This window comes from Lissotriton helveticus, chromosome 1_1 (genome assembly GCF_964261635.1).
Source record: "Lissotriton helveticus chromosome 1_1, aLisHel1.1, whole genome shotgun sequence".
In the NCBI taxonomy this organism is placed as follows: domain Eukaryota; kingdom Metazoa; phylum Chordata; class Amphibia; order Caudata; family Salamandridae; genus Lissotriton; species Lissotriton helveticus.
In genome coordinates, this window is record NC_136057.1 from 929,674,709 (window position 1) to 929,688,926 (window position 14,218).

Here is a 14,218-nt window from a genome sequence, read left to right on the forward strand (position 1 = left end):
TTCTAATAGGAAAGGGGGTTAAAGAGACAAGAGAGTCTAAGAAGAGCAGTCCTGCAGTCCATATGTTTGTTTGAGATGTTTGGCTAATGCACATAAACACAGTGATGTCCGAGCAAATTGATCATTCCACCACTCCCTACAGAAAAGCAGGAAAGGGTTTCCTGGTTTATGCCCAGAGTCAGTGCTTCTATATTTTTTGTGGCTACTATCAGTTGCTAGTCCTAACTTCCCAACTCTGAATCTAGTGAAAAAAGACTGCAGATTCCTTACCTTTTGAATATTCCCCAGGTGTTAGCCTGGATTGGAAAACCTTTGAGCAGTACCTCTACACGCTGGTAGGTGACGACACGCGGCTCTGCACTGATTCTGTCCCGGTCCAGAAATGACTTGGAGGCAATATAGGCACCACACCTGCGTGCTGATGTCAGTTCCTTTTTTCCAGATATGGTTCATGAATGTCTTCTTGTCTCTATAGAGACCCTTTTGCTGCAGAAATTTCGATTTAAATACCAGTTTGCATGGGAAATGTCACTTCCCAAGACTACCAGTTTTAAACCTTGTAAGGATATGCCTGTGACAGATCCCCATCAGGTTTACCTGTGGTGCCTCAGGTCGAGCTACGACTCTAATACCTGCAGTGACTGTGTGTCGATGAATCCAAAAGCCATACGGTACCACGAGGTGAAATTGCATGGCGCCAAATATCATACGCCCCGCTCAGTTACTAGTCCAAGTCCAAGGGTCGGTCCCATTCCCAGTCCAGAAGTCAATCCCAAAACCGATCGTCATCGCACTCCAAATTCTTGACTAAGTCCACGAAAAAAACATTAAAAATGTAAGTGAGGCTCTTCCCCTTTCCGCCACTCTCAAACACCAGAGAAGGAATCCAACACTGCATTTCCTAAAGCAATTTGTTGTAATTACTTGCATTGTAAAGGAACCTGTGGTAACGTCGCAGTCATGGTACTGACTGCGTTGTAAAGGCACTACAATGTAATGCCTGCATTGTAATAGATATTTTGCTTCCGAAACATAATGGAGCCTCTTCGGAAGCTGACAGACTCAGCCTCCAGCTCCACGATCCACTACAGTTCCCAGAGTGTCGAAGTTGATGCTTACTCCATCAATTCGGGCGGACGAGGCCCCCATTGTGCTCTCCATTTCAGAACCAGCACCGAGACGGCCTAAACAAAGACTACGTTTGATGCCCATTGACCCGCAGTCTTTGCCTAAACCACCTGACTCTTTTAACATCCCATTTGTACAGGACAGGCGCCTTACTCTGCATTCTTTATTTGGTACAAACTCTGATAATGACTATGATGGGGGGATGAACTTGGGCAACCCTACCAAGGGAAAATTTGTATAAGAACCTCCAGGATGCAAGCGGCCTCAACTCCAGTCAGGCCAAATGTCACTATCGGCCCTGACACTGAAGAAATATCCTCCTTTGCAATGGTTATGTGGAAGGCGGCTGAGGTTCTCAACCTCCAACTCCCCACAATGGAGGTAAAAACGAACGTCTTAACTGAAGTTCTGCAGCTAGATCAGACTACATCTGATCCCTTTTTGCCTTTTAACAAGGCCATCACCATCAGTCTTCTAGGGTCCTGGGCTGAACCTTGCTCTGACCCTCCAGTGAATCGCCAGATTGTGCTGCGCCATTGGCTGGTGCCCTGCGACCCTACCTTCTTGACACATTTCCCTTCACCCGAAAGCTTGGTAGTTCAAGCTTCTACGAGCAATAAGAACCCACATGCCTTGCCCACTACTCCTACAAAGTCCAAAAGAATTGAGACCATTGGGAAGAGGGTATTTTTTCCCCTGAACATTGCCTTGTGCTCAGTCAATGCCAAATGCCTCTTATGCCGTCATTCCCACACTCTTTGGGACACTGTGGCTCACATTTTGTCCAGCGTTCCTGATGACAGCATCCCACCCTAACTCAGGCTATATAAGATAAACATGACACAACATAATTCTACATTTGTTGCGGCCTGGACACCACAGACTCCATCGGCCAGGCCACTGTTTCCAGTGTAGTCATCTGTCGCCATGCCTGGTGGAGATCCACTGGTTTCTCCAGCAACGTTCAGTCATCCCTTATGGACATGCCCTTTGATGGGATGAAACTTTTTTGGCACATAGGGGATTCAGCTCTGTAGTGCTTTAAGGATAGCAGGGCCACAGCGTGCTTCAGCACATCAACTGCATGCACCAGGTAGACCTTACTGGAATTTTGGCAGGGGTATACAAAATGGACAGCCACTCCAACCTCAGCAGGTTCCGAGCCATTCCGTACCTGAAGTTGTGGTATGGATCAGATCTGTGATCAGGGACAACTTGCCTGCCAGTCTGCTATATTTCCTCTCCGACCCCCTTCAGTGGCCCCACTGGCCAAACTCCGTTAGCATGCTCTTTGTAGAACACAGCCACCTAGCTGGCGGCAGAATCCAGTGGGTTTTAATACATGGCAAGCCGTAACATCAGACAGATAGGTCCTGTAAATTGTTCAGAGGTTGTACACCCTCCCTTTCCTGACTGCTCTGCCACACCTTTCACTGGTCCCAGAATGGCTGATGAAGGACCATATGTACATCTTATAGCATGAAGTGCATGCCCTTTGGGCCAGAGGGGCTATCGAGAGGGTGACTGCACTGGGGTGAGTTGCAGTTGTTACTCCTGCTAGTACTTGGTGCTGAAGAAGGACGGAGGCCTTCGTCCTAATTTAGACCTGTGCCGTTTACACTGGCCCAGGTCTTGTCTCCCCTAAACCGTGGAGACTGTATGGTGGCGCTGGATCTGCAAGACACTTATTTCCATATACCGGTCCTGCAGGCCCATTGTCGCTACTTGCGGTTTTGATGGGGCAAGATTAATTTTCAGTTCAGTTTGCTTCCCTTTGGTCTCAACAGTGCCTCTCTGTTGTTCACAAAAGTGATAGGTGCATTTGCAGCACACCTTCGGAGGTCAGGGTTCCCAGTCTTCCTTAACCCCGATGACTTGCCATAGAAGGTGGGCTCACCTCGGGCAGTTGTCAACCACCTCCAGACTACAATGAAACTCCTGTCATCTTATGAAGCAAACGCAAAAGAGGGGGGTTTCTTGTGTGGCAGGAGATGGCGCCAATGAAGTGTGCGTAAAATATGTCAGATGCAAGTGAAGTGGTGAGGGAGAACGCCCTAAGCCCTCCAAAATAGACCGGGTTAATTCTGGAACCTCGGAGCGGCGTTCACTATGGCCAGCGTACTCGCTGTTTAAGTACTCATACTCGGAGTGGTACGAGAATTCCTTATCTATTACTTGGACCCCACATACAGGTAAGTACATTCACTGAAGGACTTGCTTCCATTGCCAGGATTTCATTAGAGAACATCTATTTTATCTACTTAACAGTCTGGACGGAATTAGAACCGGCGGAGAGAAGCACTTCAAATGTTCAAGTATTGCCATAAGCCCTGAAGAAGTCACAGGGTACTTCCCCATACAAAATACGTGTTGCCTGGGAAATTGTTCTGATTACAGGAGACAAGATAATCACAACCACACTGTTTTTATCTCATTTGTATGATACATGTACCTTTTGATTCTGTGAAGAATTTGTACAAATGTCTTACTGAACATTGGAGTTTCAGCATGTGCATAGGCTTCCTGTAATCTCCTGTCATCTTCCTGACACTCCTCTTCATACTGGAAACAGTTCAATTTCATATCTTTCCCCCGGAAAAGAGAGTCCAAAACATTTAAGCCATTTTTCCGATATTTCTGCCTCTGTCTTAGATTTCAGTGATGTCAACTCTGAGGCTGCTGGGATCGATGGCCTCCTGCATCCAGCTGGCCAAGCACTCCAAGTGGCTTAATGAGGGCTCCGCAGTGGGAATCTGAAGTCTCAGTGGGCCTAACATCAAGGGGACCTCTGCAACCACACGCAGATTTCGGAACCCTTTCACTACCCCCCTCAGAGCTGACAGTGGTGAACGATGCAACCCTGATGGGTTGGAGTGGGCACCTGGGATAGGTGAAGATCAGAGGTCTCTGGAGGAGTCCTGGTTCCTTATCAACTTGTGGAGCTGAGGGCAATCCCCTTGGCATTGAAAGCCTCCATTCCTTCCTTCCATCAAAGAGTGGTACCGGTGCTTATGGACAACACTACCACACTGTGGTATTGCACGAAACATGGCAGGGTGGAGTTCTGAACACTGTGTCTGGAGGCACTAATCCTCTGAAAATGGGTGGACCATCAAGAAATGTTCCTGTTGGTAAACCACCTGGCAGGATCTTTGAATGCCAGAGTGGACAAGCGGATCACTAGTAGCCGTTGCACCTGGGGGTGACACAATGTTTCATTCGCAAATGATGAGAAGCTTGGCTCGATCTTTTCTCCACCACAGCTAACTTGCAGTGTCAGCAGTTTTGCAGGCTGGATTTTTCAAGGCATCTCTCGCTAGGAGAGGTTTTCCACCTAGAGTGGAACTCTAGACTCTTTTATGCCTTCCTGACAATACCTCTCTTGCAATGAGTTCTGAAGAAGATCAGGACCAACCCAGCCCAAGTCATCCCAGTGGCACTGAATTGGGCATGGAGAGTATGGTATCCAGAGCTCCTGGGCATGAGATCTGTCCTCAGATGAGGCTACCCCTCCAAGCATAGTTGCTGTTGAAACAGTGGGGTAGGGTTCTGAACCCAGGCCTTTGCAACCTGCCCCTTCATGTTTGGAGCTTCAGCAGCAGCAGCTGAAAGCCTTTGACTTTCCCCCCAGAGATGGTTGATATCATCTTGGCAGTCAGGCACCCCTCAACAAAAACTGTATATGTCTGTCGTTGGGACTAATTTGTGGCTTAGTATGGTGTATGACAAATCAAATTCCTCAAGGCTAAGTTATCTGACATTTTGTTGTTTATTTTATCCCTTGCCTGGTAAGGTTTTTCTCTGGGCACAGTTAAAGGGTATTTGTCAGCTCTTTCTGCCTTTTTATGATTGCCGGAACAGCATTCAGTATTTAAATTACACATGGTTTTTTGAAAGGCCTACAACATGTGTGTCCTCCCTCTCTCTTTGTCATGCCACAGTGGTACACTCATTTGGTCTTCTCATACTTGATATGCACCCCATTTGAACTGCTTCACAGCTGTCCTTTGTGGCTTCTAACCCTCAAGACAGTGTTCCTCGTGGCCATAACATCAGCGCAGCATGAGCGAGTTTCAGGTGCTCTGTGTTAACCTGCTGTACACCACCTTCTTCCCAGAAAAACTGGCTCTGTGGACGCAAGCAGCCTTCTTGTCGCAAGTTGTGAGGCTGTGTTCCACATTGGTCAAAACATCAACATACCAGTGTCCCTTGCTCTGCCTCACCCCCTCTAAGGAGGAGGAAAGACTGTATTGCTTGGACCCCAGAGGAGCAATTATGGATTGTACCAAAAAACATGGGTGGGACGATCTGCTGTTTAAAAGGAACCATCTCCCGCTGGATCGTGCTCTGCATCAAGATCTACTATGCATTGGCCACAAAGCAGCCTCTGGAAGGCATACAAGTTCATTCTACAAGGGCCAAAACTGCTACCACTGCTTTGGCATGGGGAGTTCCTATTCAGGACATCTGCCAGGCAGCTTTCATACGTTCCCAAAGCACTATTGTCTGGACAGCCAGGTTTGTTGAGAAGGGCATTTCGCCCACTCTGTCCTGCAGGACTTATTTGGTCTGAGCCAATTCACAGACTCACTGCTTTGGTATCTATTCAAAAGGTACACAATCTCTAGTTAGAAGTCTCTATCAGAAGAGCAAGTTATTTACAATTGATAACTCTCTTACTGGTAGAGACTCTATCTAACCACACATTCCATTTTGTGAATTGGTTTCTACCCATTAATAAGATCCCAAATCTAGGAGTCTGCATATTTGGTTACAACCAATTTCCTTTTGGGGCTCTACTTCTGGGGCCACAGAGAACCATGAAAGCAACTGATGTTCGCAAGCAGGAGTGATGCCTATATAGGATCCAGACATAGGGGTCGATTAGGATCGCGGACGGACTTGAGTCCGTCCGCGACCCCTGAGGAGGAGGGAACGTCCGCATGGGCTGCGGCGTTCCCTCCGATCAAATTAGGATGTGACCGCCAGGGTGGCGGTCACATCCTCTATCTCTAACATTGCGGCGGGTGCAGCTTCAAGCTGCACCCGCCGCAATGTAAAAAATCCATGCACAGCATTTGCGTGCACAAAGCGGCAGGCACCGCGCGGTGCCTGCTGCATTGTGCACGCAAATGCAGGGGGGTACCATAGGTACCCCCATGTGCACCCCCCACCCCACCTTCACCCAGGGGGCCCGCAACGGGCCCCCGAAGTGAAGGTCCGTATGCTTTTCCACGGCGGTAAAGCCGCCGCGGAAAAGCATATATTTTCAGACATCCTAATATGCCTGGCGGTGTCTGATAGACACCGCCAGACATGTTAGTGCTTTTCCGCCGCGGTCGCCTTCCGACCGCGGCGGAAAAGCGGCGGACAGATCATCAGACCCACCAGCCATCCTAATTTGGCGGTGGGTCTTTGGAGTCTCCGCCGCGGTTTTTCCGCATCCTCCAGGCCGGCGGACACTTCCGCCGGCCCGGAGGATGCGGAAAAACCGCCATCCTAATCGGCCCCATAATTTCCAAAGCAAAACAGCATTCGCCGGAAGCTGCACGCTGCCACCTATCAGCATGGAGAGGTATTCTCAAAGATTCTGGATCTAGTCTTATATCTGGGAATATTCAAAAGGTGAGGAATCTGCTGTTATAGTCTGTCAGATAGTGGGTCTCTAGTTGGCAGAGGTTTGCACCCTGTCCAAGTAGGGACCACAATCATAGTCAGGGTAAGTCAGATACACAACCTAAATTAACCTGTGCTCACCCTCTGCTATCTTGCACAGAGCTGTTAGGCTCAACTTAAGAGGCAGTGTTTAAAGTATTTGTGCAACACTTGAATTATAGTTAAACAGTGAAAACACCACAAAAAGACTCCACACCAGTGTAGAACATTAGACAATTTTTATCTGAGCAAAACAAACCTAAAATGACAAAAATCCAGTAAGTAGAACTCAAGACATGAATTTATAAAGAATAAACTTCAATATAGTGCCTAAAAGGCAATAGCGTGTAAGGCTTACTTGAGATTGCGCTGGACTGGGGTAAATCCAAGGTTTCTAGCCAACCGTGATGGAGAGCAGCCTGGCTACAGGACCCACACGGGGCCTGCTGAAAAAGTACCTTGGATGGCGCAAGTGTGGGCATCGAACACTTGATGCATCGGTTCCAATTCATGCAGTCAGGTCGATGCATCAAAGTCGAGCCTCGCAGTCAGGCCGGGGTCCTTATTGAACCCCTTTACCTTGCAGGCGATGCATGGTCATCGAGCACCACAGGGATGTCCTCAAAGCAGCGATGCGTTGTCTTTAAGCCGGGCAAGGATGTCTTCTGATCTGAGCTGCGTCAGTGTCGAAATTCGCAGTCGAGACCGCGTAATCGAGGTATGCAGAGGGCACTGACTCGGTTCTGATCAGCACAAAGTCATCACTGCGCTGCTTTTTTCAGGAAAACAGCAACAGAACCCACTTTGAAGGCCCAGGTCTGGATTGGCACCCCTTGGCAGGGCAGGATTCACAGCTGGTAGAGACCAGCGGGTCAAGCAGAGTTGAAGGAAGTCTTTGATGGCCCAGAGTCTTCAAATATAGAGGGCAAGCCAGCAAGCACTTGGAGAAACGTGGGTTCAAGGATATAGAGAGCAGGTCCAGTCCTTCTCACTCCCAGGCAAGAAGCAACATGTACCAGGCCAACACAGGAAAGAAGGTAGCAAGATGGCAGTCCCTCCAGCAGCACAGGAATCAGCAGGTAGCAGGTGAACACAGCAAAGCAATTAGCAGCTCTTCTTTCTGGCAGAATGTCCATGGTTCCAGCAAAGTTCTTATTTGGTGGAGTCAGGGGTCCAGTACGTATACCCAGTTGTGCCTTTGAAGTGGGTAGACTTCAAAGAAACTGTTGAAGATCACAAGGCCCCTGCCTTTCCTGCCCTGGCTCCAGACTGACTACAAGGGGTAAGCAGCTCTTTATGTGGGGACAGATGTGGGGGGTGCAAGTGTCAGCTTCTACCCCAATCTACCTCAAATAGGCCCATCAGCCTGGTGATGGGCCATCAGCATGCAAAGCTCCCTTTGTGTGTGACGGACTAGAGGGAATGCAGAAAAGTCCAGCTGTCACCCAACCCAGATATGTATTCAGAGACACAAAATGATTAAAGTAAGAAAATGCCACTACATTCCATCCCACACATACGGTTTAAATCCATACCGCAGGTGCACTGTTTTTAATCCTGGCAGTGAAAGCATACAAAAAAAGCATGTATTGTGTTCTCTCTAGCTAGTTTTATCATCACTCCCATCACATTCAATCATGTTTTGCGCTGTGCCTCACCTACACTATGTGTCTCATTTGGTGGATTTAGAATATCCATGTAGAGTAGACATCAAAACATCCCTGTGCTCCTCCTTGTTAGAGAGGGGGTTGTAGCCATCAGAGGAACTAGGTTTTCCTCTGAGAGGAGAATCACAAATGATGAAGCATGCCACCTTCGGTGAGTGAGAGATTTTGTCCTGAAAGGGATTGTTCCACAGTTAGGTCTGTGTTATATTGTCAGTGTCTTCTTCTTTCTTTCAGTTTAACTGAAAACACATACTCTGCAGTGGGAGGCCTCTGCAATGTTTAAAGGGCTACGGGAGAGGGTGGCACAAGCAGTGCTGCAGGCCAGCTAGTAGCATTAAATTTACAGGCCCTGGGCACATATAGTGCGCTTCACAAGGGACTTATATGTAAACTAAATATGGCAATTGTGGATAAGCCAATGTTACCATGTTTTGATTACAGAGCATATGCACTTTAGCACTGCTTAGCAGTGCTAAAGTGCCCAGAATCCTAAAGCCAGCAAAAATGAAGTCAGCAGGGGCGGTTTCTCCATTAGGGCAAAAGGGCGTTGCCCCGCCCCCTGCTGTGAGTCACACACCATATATTTGTAATAAATAAACTCATCTGTTTTTTCTGTTTCTAATGCCCTGACTCTTCCTGTTGTGCTGGATCAGGTGGTGTATTTCAGGGTGGGGACAATGCTGATAAAAGAGAGACGGCATTAAACATGGTCAATGCATCTGAAGGGCGCATGTATGGTTGGACATTTGTTCTGGTATGTCCAGCCCGACATGCCCACTTGAAGCCTCGCAAATCCACGCTGTATTAGGAGACGGGGAGAACACAGATGCAGCTCTCCTGTCTCCTATGGAGCGTAGGATTTGCCTGCCCAAACCAGTCTTAGTGCTGCTTTAATGGTGTTTACTGTTATAAACAGTCTGAAAGCAGCATGAGGATTGGTTTTAGAGGTTTAGCCTATACTCGTACGGCCCAGCCTCAAGCGGCAACGTGGGGGCAGAAGAATTGCACAACTTGACCAATCACCGTGTGGCTTTATTTTGAAACCCCACAGTGATTGGCCATTTGTCTGCAGCAGTCTCTCTCTCGCTCTCTGGCAGCGTGCTAACTCCCTTTACACTGCACAGCTGACGACACTTTACTAGCAGTGAGGGAGTGAAAATGGGAGCAGTGCTTCCGAGAGAGCCGCCTGTTGACCCCGTGTGCGCAGGGCAGGCACAATTAGCAATTTATCACGTTGGGACTGATTGCAGCATGCAAGTTTCGAGTGTTTGCTTCCAATGTTGCCAGTCACCATTGTTTGTTTTCTTGGGAACCATCCTGCCTCCTACTTAATCCTTCTCAGCTGCAATCTTTGGTGCGATTTCCCCTGAATTCTTGCGTTCGGACCTTCTGTTTTGCTGACTGCCAGTGGCAGATGATGACTTTTGAAAGCAGTGGGGCGTAAATGTGTCTGTCAATGGAGTGAACTGTCTCTCATCAATTAAGCAAAATAAACGAAAACGCTGTCACTAGAAGTCAAGAAAGAAAGGAGAATGTTTCTTTCTTGTGTTGTAGTGACAGCATTTTTATTTATTTTGCTTAATTGATGAGAGACAGTTCACTCCATTGACAGCCACATTTACGCCCCACTGCTTTCAAAAGTCATCATCTGCCACTGGAAGTCAGCAAAACAGAAGTTCAGAACGCAAGAATTCAGGGGGTAATCGCACCAAGGATTCCAGGACTAACAGAGTCACTACCAGAAAAAGCATTACCAAAGGTAAGTAACTTGTACATTTCATCCAGAGTATCGCAACTCATTGAAGCACAATCCTATATTCTCTGGGAGATAACTGAGGACAAAGGTGCAGGAGTGTCTGACTTATTTTGTGGCTGGCGCATTACAGCACTACTGTCACTATCCTAGGGATACATACTGTGCAGTTTTACGGTTCTGAATAGTTTCTTGTATATCTTGTATCTATGCCTATGTAGGTAGTCACAGTTTTTGCCTTGAGTGGTGGCCTCAGAGCAGTGCATTCCACAGTGCAAATGTACTACTTCCCAACCCTTTCATAAAACACTTGCGGAATTTTTAACTTTCCCCAAGCTATTCCAAGACAGGAGTTACAGCGGTAAATAAGTCCCTTGGAATCTTTGAATAAAGTGTTACTCTCCGTAAATGTTCCAGTATTGGGGTTAGGTTAGTAAATTAGCTTCCTAGATCATTTTAGTGAGAGCTGGACTTCGGCAAAATATTCTAGGACTAGTGTTAGATTAGTACATTTGCCTTCCCAGAATCCTCTGTTGCCATGATGGAGCAGTTCGAGGCAAGAAGCACAAAGAAGGTGGCTGTTTGTGTTCTCCACCTAACATTCTGTACTGCAATGCTGGCGTCGCTGCACTTTGTGTTCTTCATCTGGTACGTCATCCGTTAATCTTTGATAAGGGGAGGAAAGACTGGACAATCCTGTAGCCAAGACTAGATCCTTGGCGAAGTTTTGACTGAGGGCACACAAAGCTCTCTTCAAAGTTATGCCTTCTATAACTGTGCCTACAAATCTTATCCCTACAAAAAAGGTTTTTTTTTTTTTAAAAGACTTTATTCAGCACCAAATAGAATGCACAGTAGGTTACAACAAACCAGAACAATATATGCGTACCAGTGGACGATGTCATACATATCAAATGAAGAAGGGTAATGCAGGAGCGGGAAAGTTCAGGCCTAATCGATCAGAAATACAAAGTGCCGTTTTCCAATATAGGAGAATTATAAAGACAAAAAAATGAACAAAATGCAAGAAGAACAAAAAATACATAATATAGCAAAGGAAAGGAAATCAACAAGCATGCGAGAATCAAGGAGGCAAGTCGGGCAGCACAGTTACAGGTAAATAGTGAGAACGCCGTGGTGGTCTGGGACACAGCCCACTCATCCCGCTACAGGTCCGCTATCACAGGTCTCTCCCCATTAAGGAGCGAAACTCCACAGGTGACAAGCATTATGTATTGGAACACACCAGTTTTCATGCCCACACCCCACCCCCCCATCCAAGGCATACCGCAGTGCTGAGCCAAAAGTGGTGAGTGTGACATCTGATGGCAGCGGGCGAGTGGAGGGGCCGCTTACAGCCTAACCCACCCCCTCCGGGACAATGGAATGAAGGGATTGGGACTGCGCCTTCTGGGTCAATTTTTTGACATAGCTTCGGTATGGCCCCCATATGTCCGTCGGACGGGAAGCTGAGGGGAGCATGGCCGAAAACTCCACACTGTTAACATTGCAGTGGGCCACACTCCTTAGCCATGCGGCAACCTTCGGAGCGCGACGCGCGCCCCAGAGCAGCGCAACCTCCCTCTTGGCCAGGAGGAAGCACAGGGATGCCAGTCTACGGAGAGGTTGTGGGAAGTTAGCTACATAGCCTAATAATGCAATTTCGGGGGTGGGATGTAGTGTCATGCCCAGTATTTCACCCAAGACCCGGTGGACCTCTAGCCAATAGGCGTGTATCTTCGGGCATGTCCACGACAAGTGGGAAAAGTCAGCATGAGGAGAGGCGCACCTGGAGCAACTGTGTGGTCTGGTAGCGTCTATTCTATAGGCAAGCGCGGGGGTGTGATACATCCTCCGTAGAAACTTGAAATGGAGAAGTTTGTGCCTACTATTCATGGACACCGTTTTGGTAACAGCGCAGCATGCCTCCCACTGGTCATCAGTAATCTGGTTGCCCAAGTCCCTCTCCCACGCAGCGCGCACCGCGGTGTCAAAGGAGGGAAGAGATGTCATGCATAGCTTGCATAATCGCGACACTACGTGAGCGCTTGTTTGAGTCTGTATGATGAACGTGAGTGCCGGGTCCTCGGGCGGTGACAATGGGAACGTAGGGAATTCAGCGCGCAGCATGGATCGGAGCCTGGCCAGGGTGAACGCATCCATAAACGAGCGGTCTTCGAAGCGGGGGTCCTCCGTCAATGAAAAGGCATGTCCCTCAGGGAACAGGTCGCCAATAGTGTGCAGTTGAAACTTGGACAGCGTGCGGTCAACTATCGCCTCTCCAGTGATGGGAAGCCAGTGAGGGTTGGGGAGGGGGAGCGAAGGAGAGTACAACTTGTCCATGCGGAGTAGTCTCCTATAAAAAAGGTTTTAGCAAGGTAACAAGCCAAAAAAAAGAAACTTGTTTAAGATATTTTTCAATAGTTTCAAGCTTAGCTGCCTGGCATCGCACATTCCCTACGACATAATGTCCTACAAATGTTTCTGTGTCTGACCAATAAGAACGAGTGCCACTGTAGATGATGCCTGTTAGGTTTCTAGTTGTCTGGTGTAGCTTTCTTTAGTAGCAGCTGGGCCAATCAGCAAAGCCAGTTAACGGTCCTCACTGGACTCATGTGCGCCTAACGATGTCAACACCGCCCCCTTCACCCACATAAATAATTTTCTGTTAAGAGACTTGGGGGCATATATCCAGGAAAGTGTCGAAGCGTGTCGATAAACCAAGAATGCTAACAACATGCTCCGTCACCTTAGTTAAACAGGGCTGCACCATATTTATAAGAATATGGTGCAGTCCTGCGTTTCCCCCTATGCTGGTGCTAAATTTAGCTGCCTAGCGCTAATGCAGGCATCCTTGCACCGTAGTACAGGGGTGCCTGTGTTGAGGGGAGTGATTGTTTATGTGCAGGAAGGGGGACCTTCCTGCACCGTCCTGCACATAAACAATCTTTAAATGGTGTTCTGTACCTTCAATGTGTGCTGCTTAATGCAGCACACATAGAAGTTGTAAAATGTCTTTTTTTTTATTAAATGATTGTTGATTTGGAGGAAGGGACATCTTCTTGCACATAAACAATCGATGGCCTTTTGCAGTTTCTATGTGTGCTGCACAATGTAGCACACACGGAAACAGCAAAAACGAGGAGACATTAATACTTTTTCCTCTTTGCGCCCTGTTAAGACCAGTTTTTCTGTGGTCCTAATTTTGGCGTAGCCCCATATTTACGCCACCCTTGTAAATATAGGCAGCAGCTTCACAATCAATGGGTGTTGCAGTGGAACGCCCGTAGCAACAGCCATTGCCCAACCCTTTCCGCTAAGTGTAGCATGAAAGGGTGCCTTGTAAATAAGGCAAAGCCCCTATCGCCACCACAATGTCTTTAAAAGTGATCTTATGGTGGCAACAGGGGCTTGTAAATATGCCCCCTGGACTGGGCGTTTCAAACCACATTTAACGTGCAGCTTATTTGACTACTTGTTTTCTACAATCCTACAGAACTCTATGGAAGCAACTTGCTCATCTTTGTCAACAAAAATCACCTATTCTTCCACACCGTCCCCGTTAGTGAAGAAAAGTCCTTCGACTGACATCAACACACTGGTCATGTACAGCACACTGGTTGCCTTGCCAGAATTTACTTGCACCTTCGCGGCAAAATTAACACTGAGAAGAGGTACATAATTTAAGTACTGACCTTGATGGACCTGCTTCATGTACTCCAGTAAGGCCGCTCGGTTTTGGGTCCAGAAGTCCGGAAGCTGCGATGAAGGTGGATATTTGCAGCAGGACAACTCGATAGTGATCTCAAAACACTGTCCCCACACGTAATTATAATCCTGCATGCCGCCTAGAAGAAGGGACAGGAGTTAGAGCATCACGGAGCAGCCTTCTGGAACAAGCAGCCTGCAGATAAGTGTTGTGGACAGGGCATATATGATATATCACAAAGGTTACACAATACATCGCAAACAATGAGGACAGACAATAATGACCTGAGTTAATGGGGATACACCC

The 14,218-nt window shown here is 47.6% G+C and overlaps 1 protein-coding gene across 3 annotated transcripts in view; it reads right to left on the reverse strand.

Annotated features, from left to right (window-relative positions):
- Positions 1 to 14,218, reverse strand: part of CPM (carboxypeptidase M) — a 300,531-nt gene that overhangs the window by 19,764 nt on the left and 266,549 nt on the right. For all 3 annotated transcript variants that reach the window (XM_078676699.1, XM_078676716.1, XM_078676709.1), the window contains exon 7: positions 13,899 to 14,051. In XM_078676699.1, the coding sequence (XP_078532825.1) occupies positions 13,899 to 14,051 (153 nt within the window). The remainder of the gene's footprint in view (positions 1 to 13,898; positions 14,052 to 14,218) is intronic.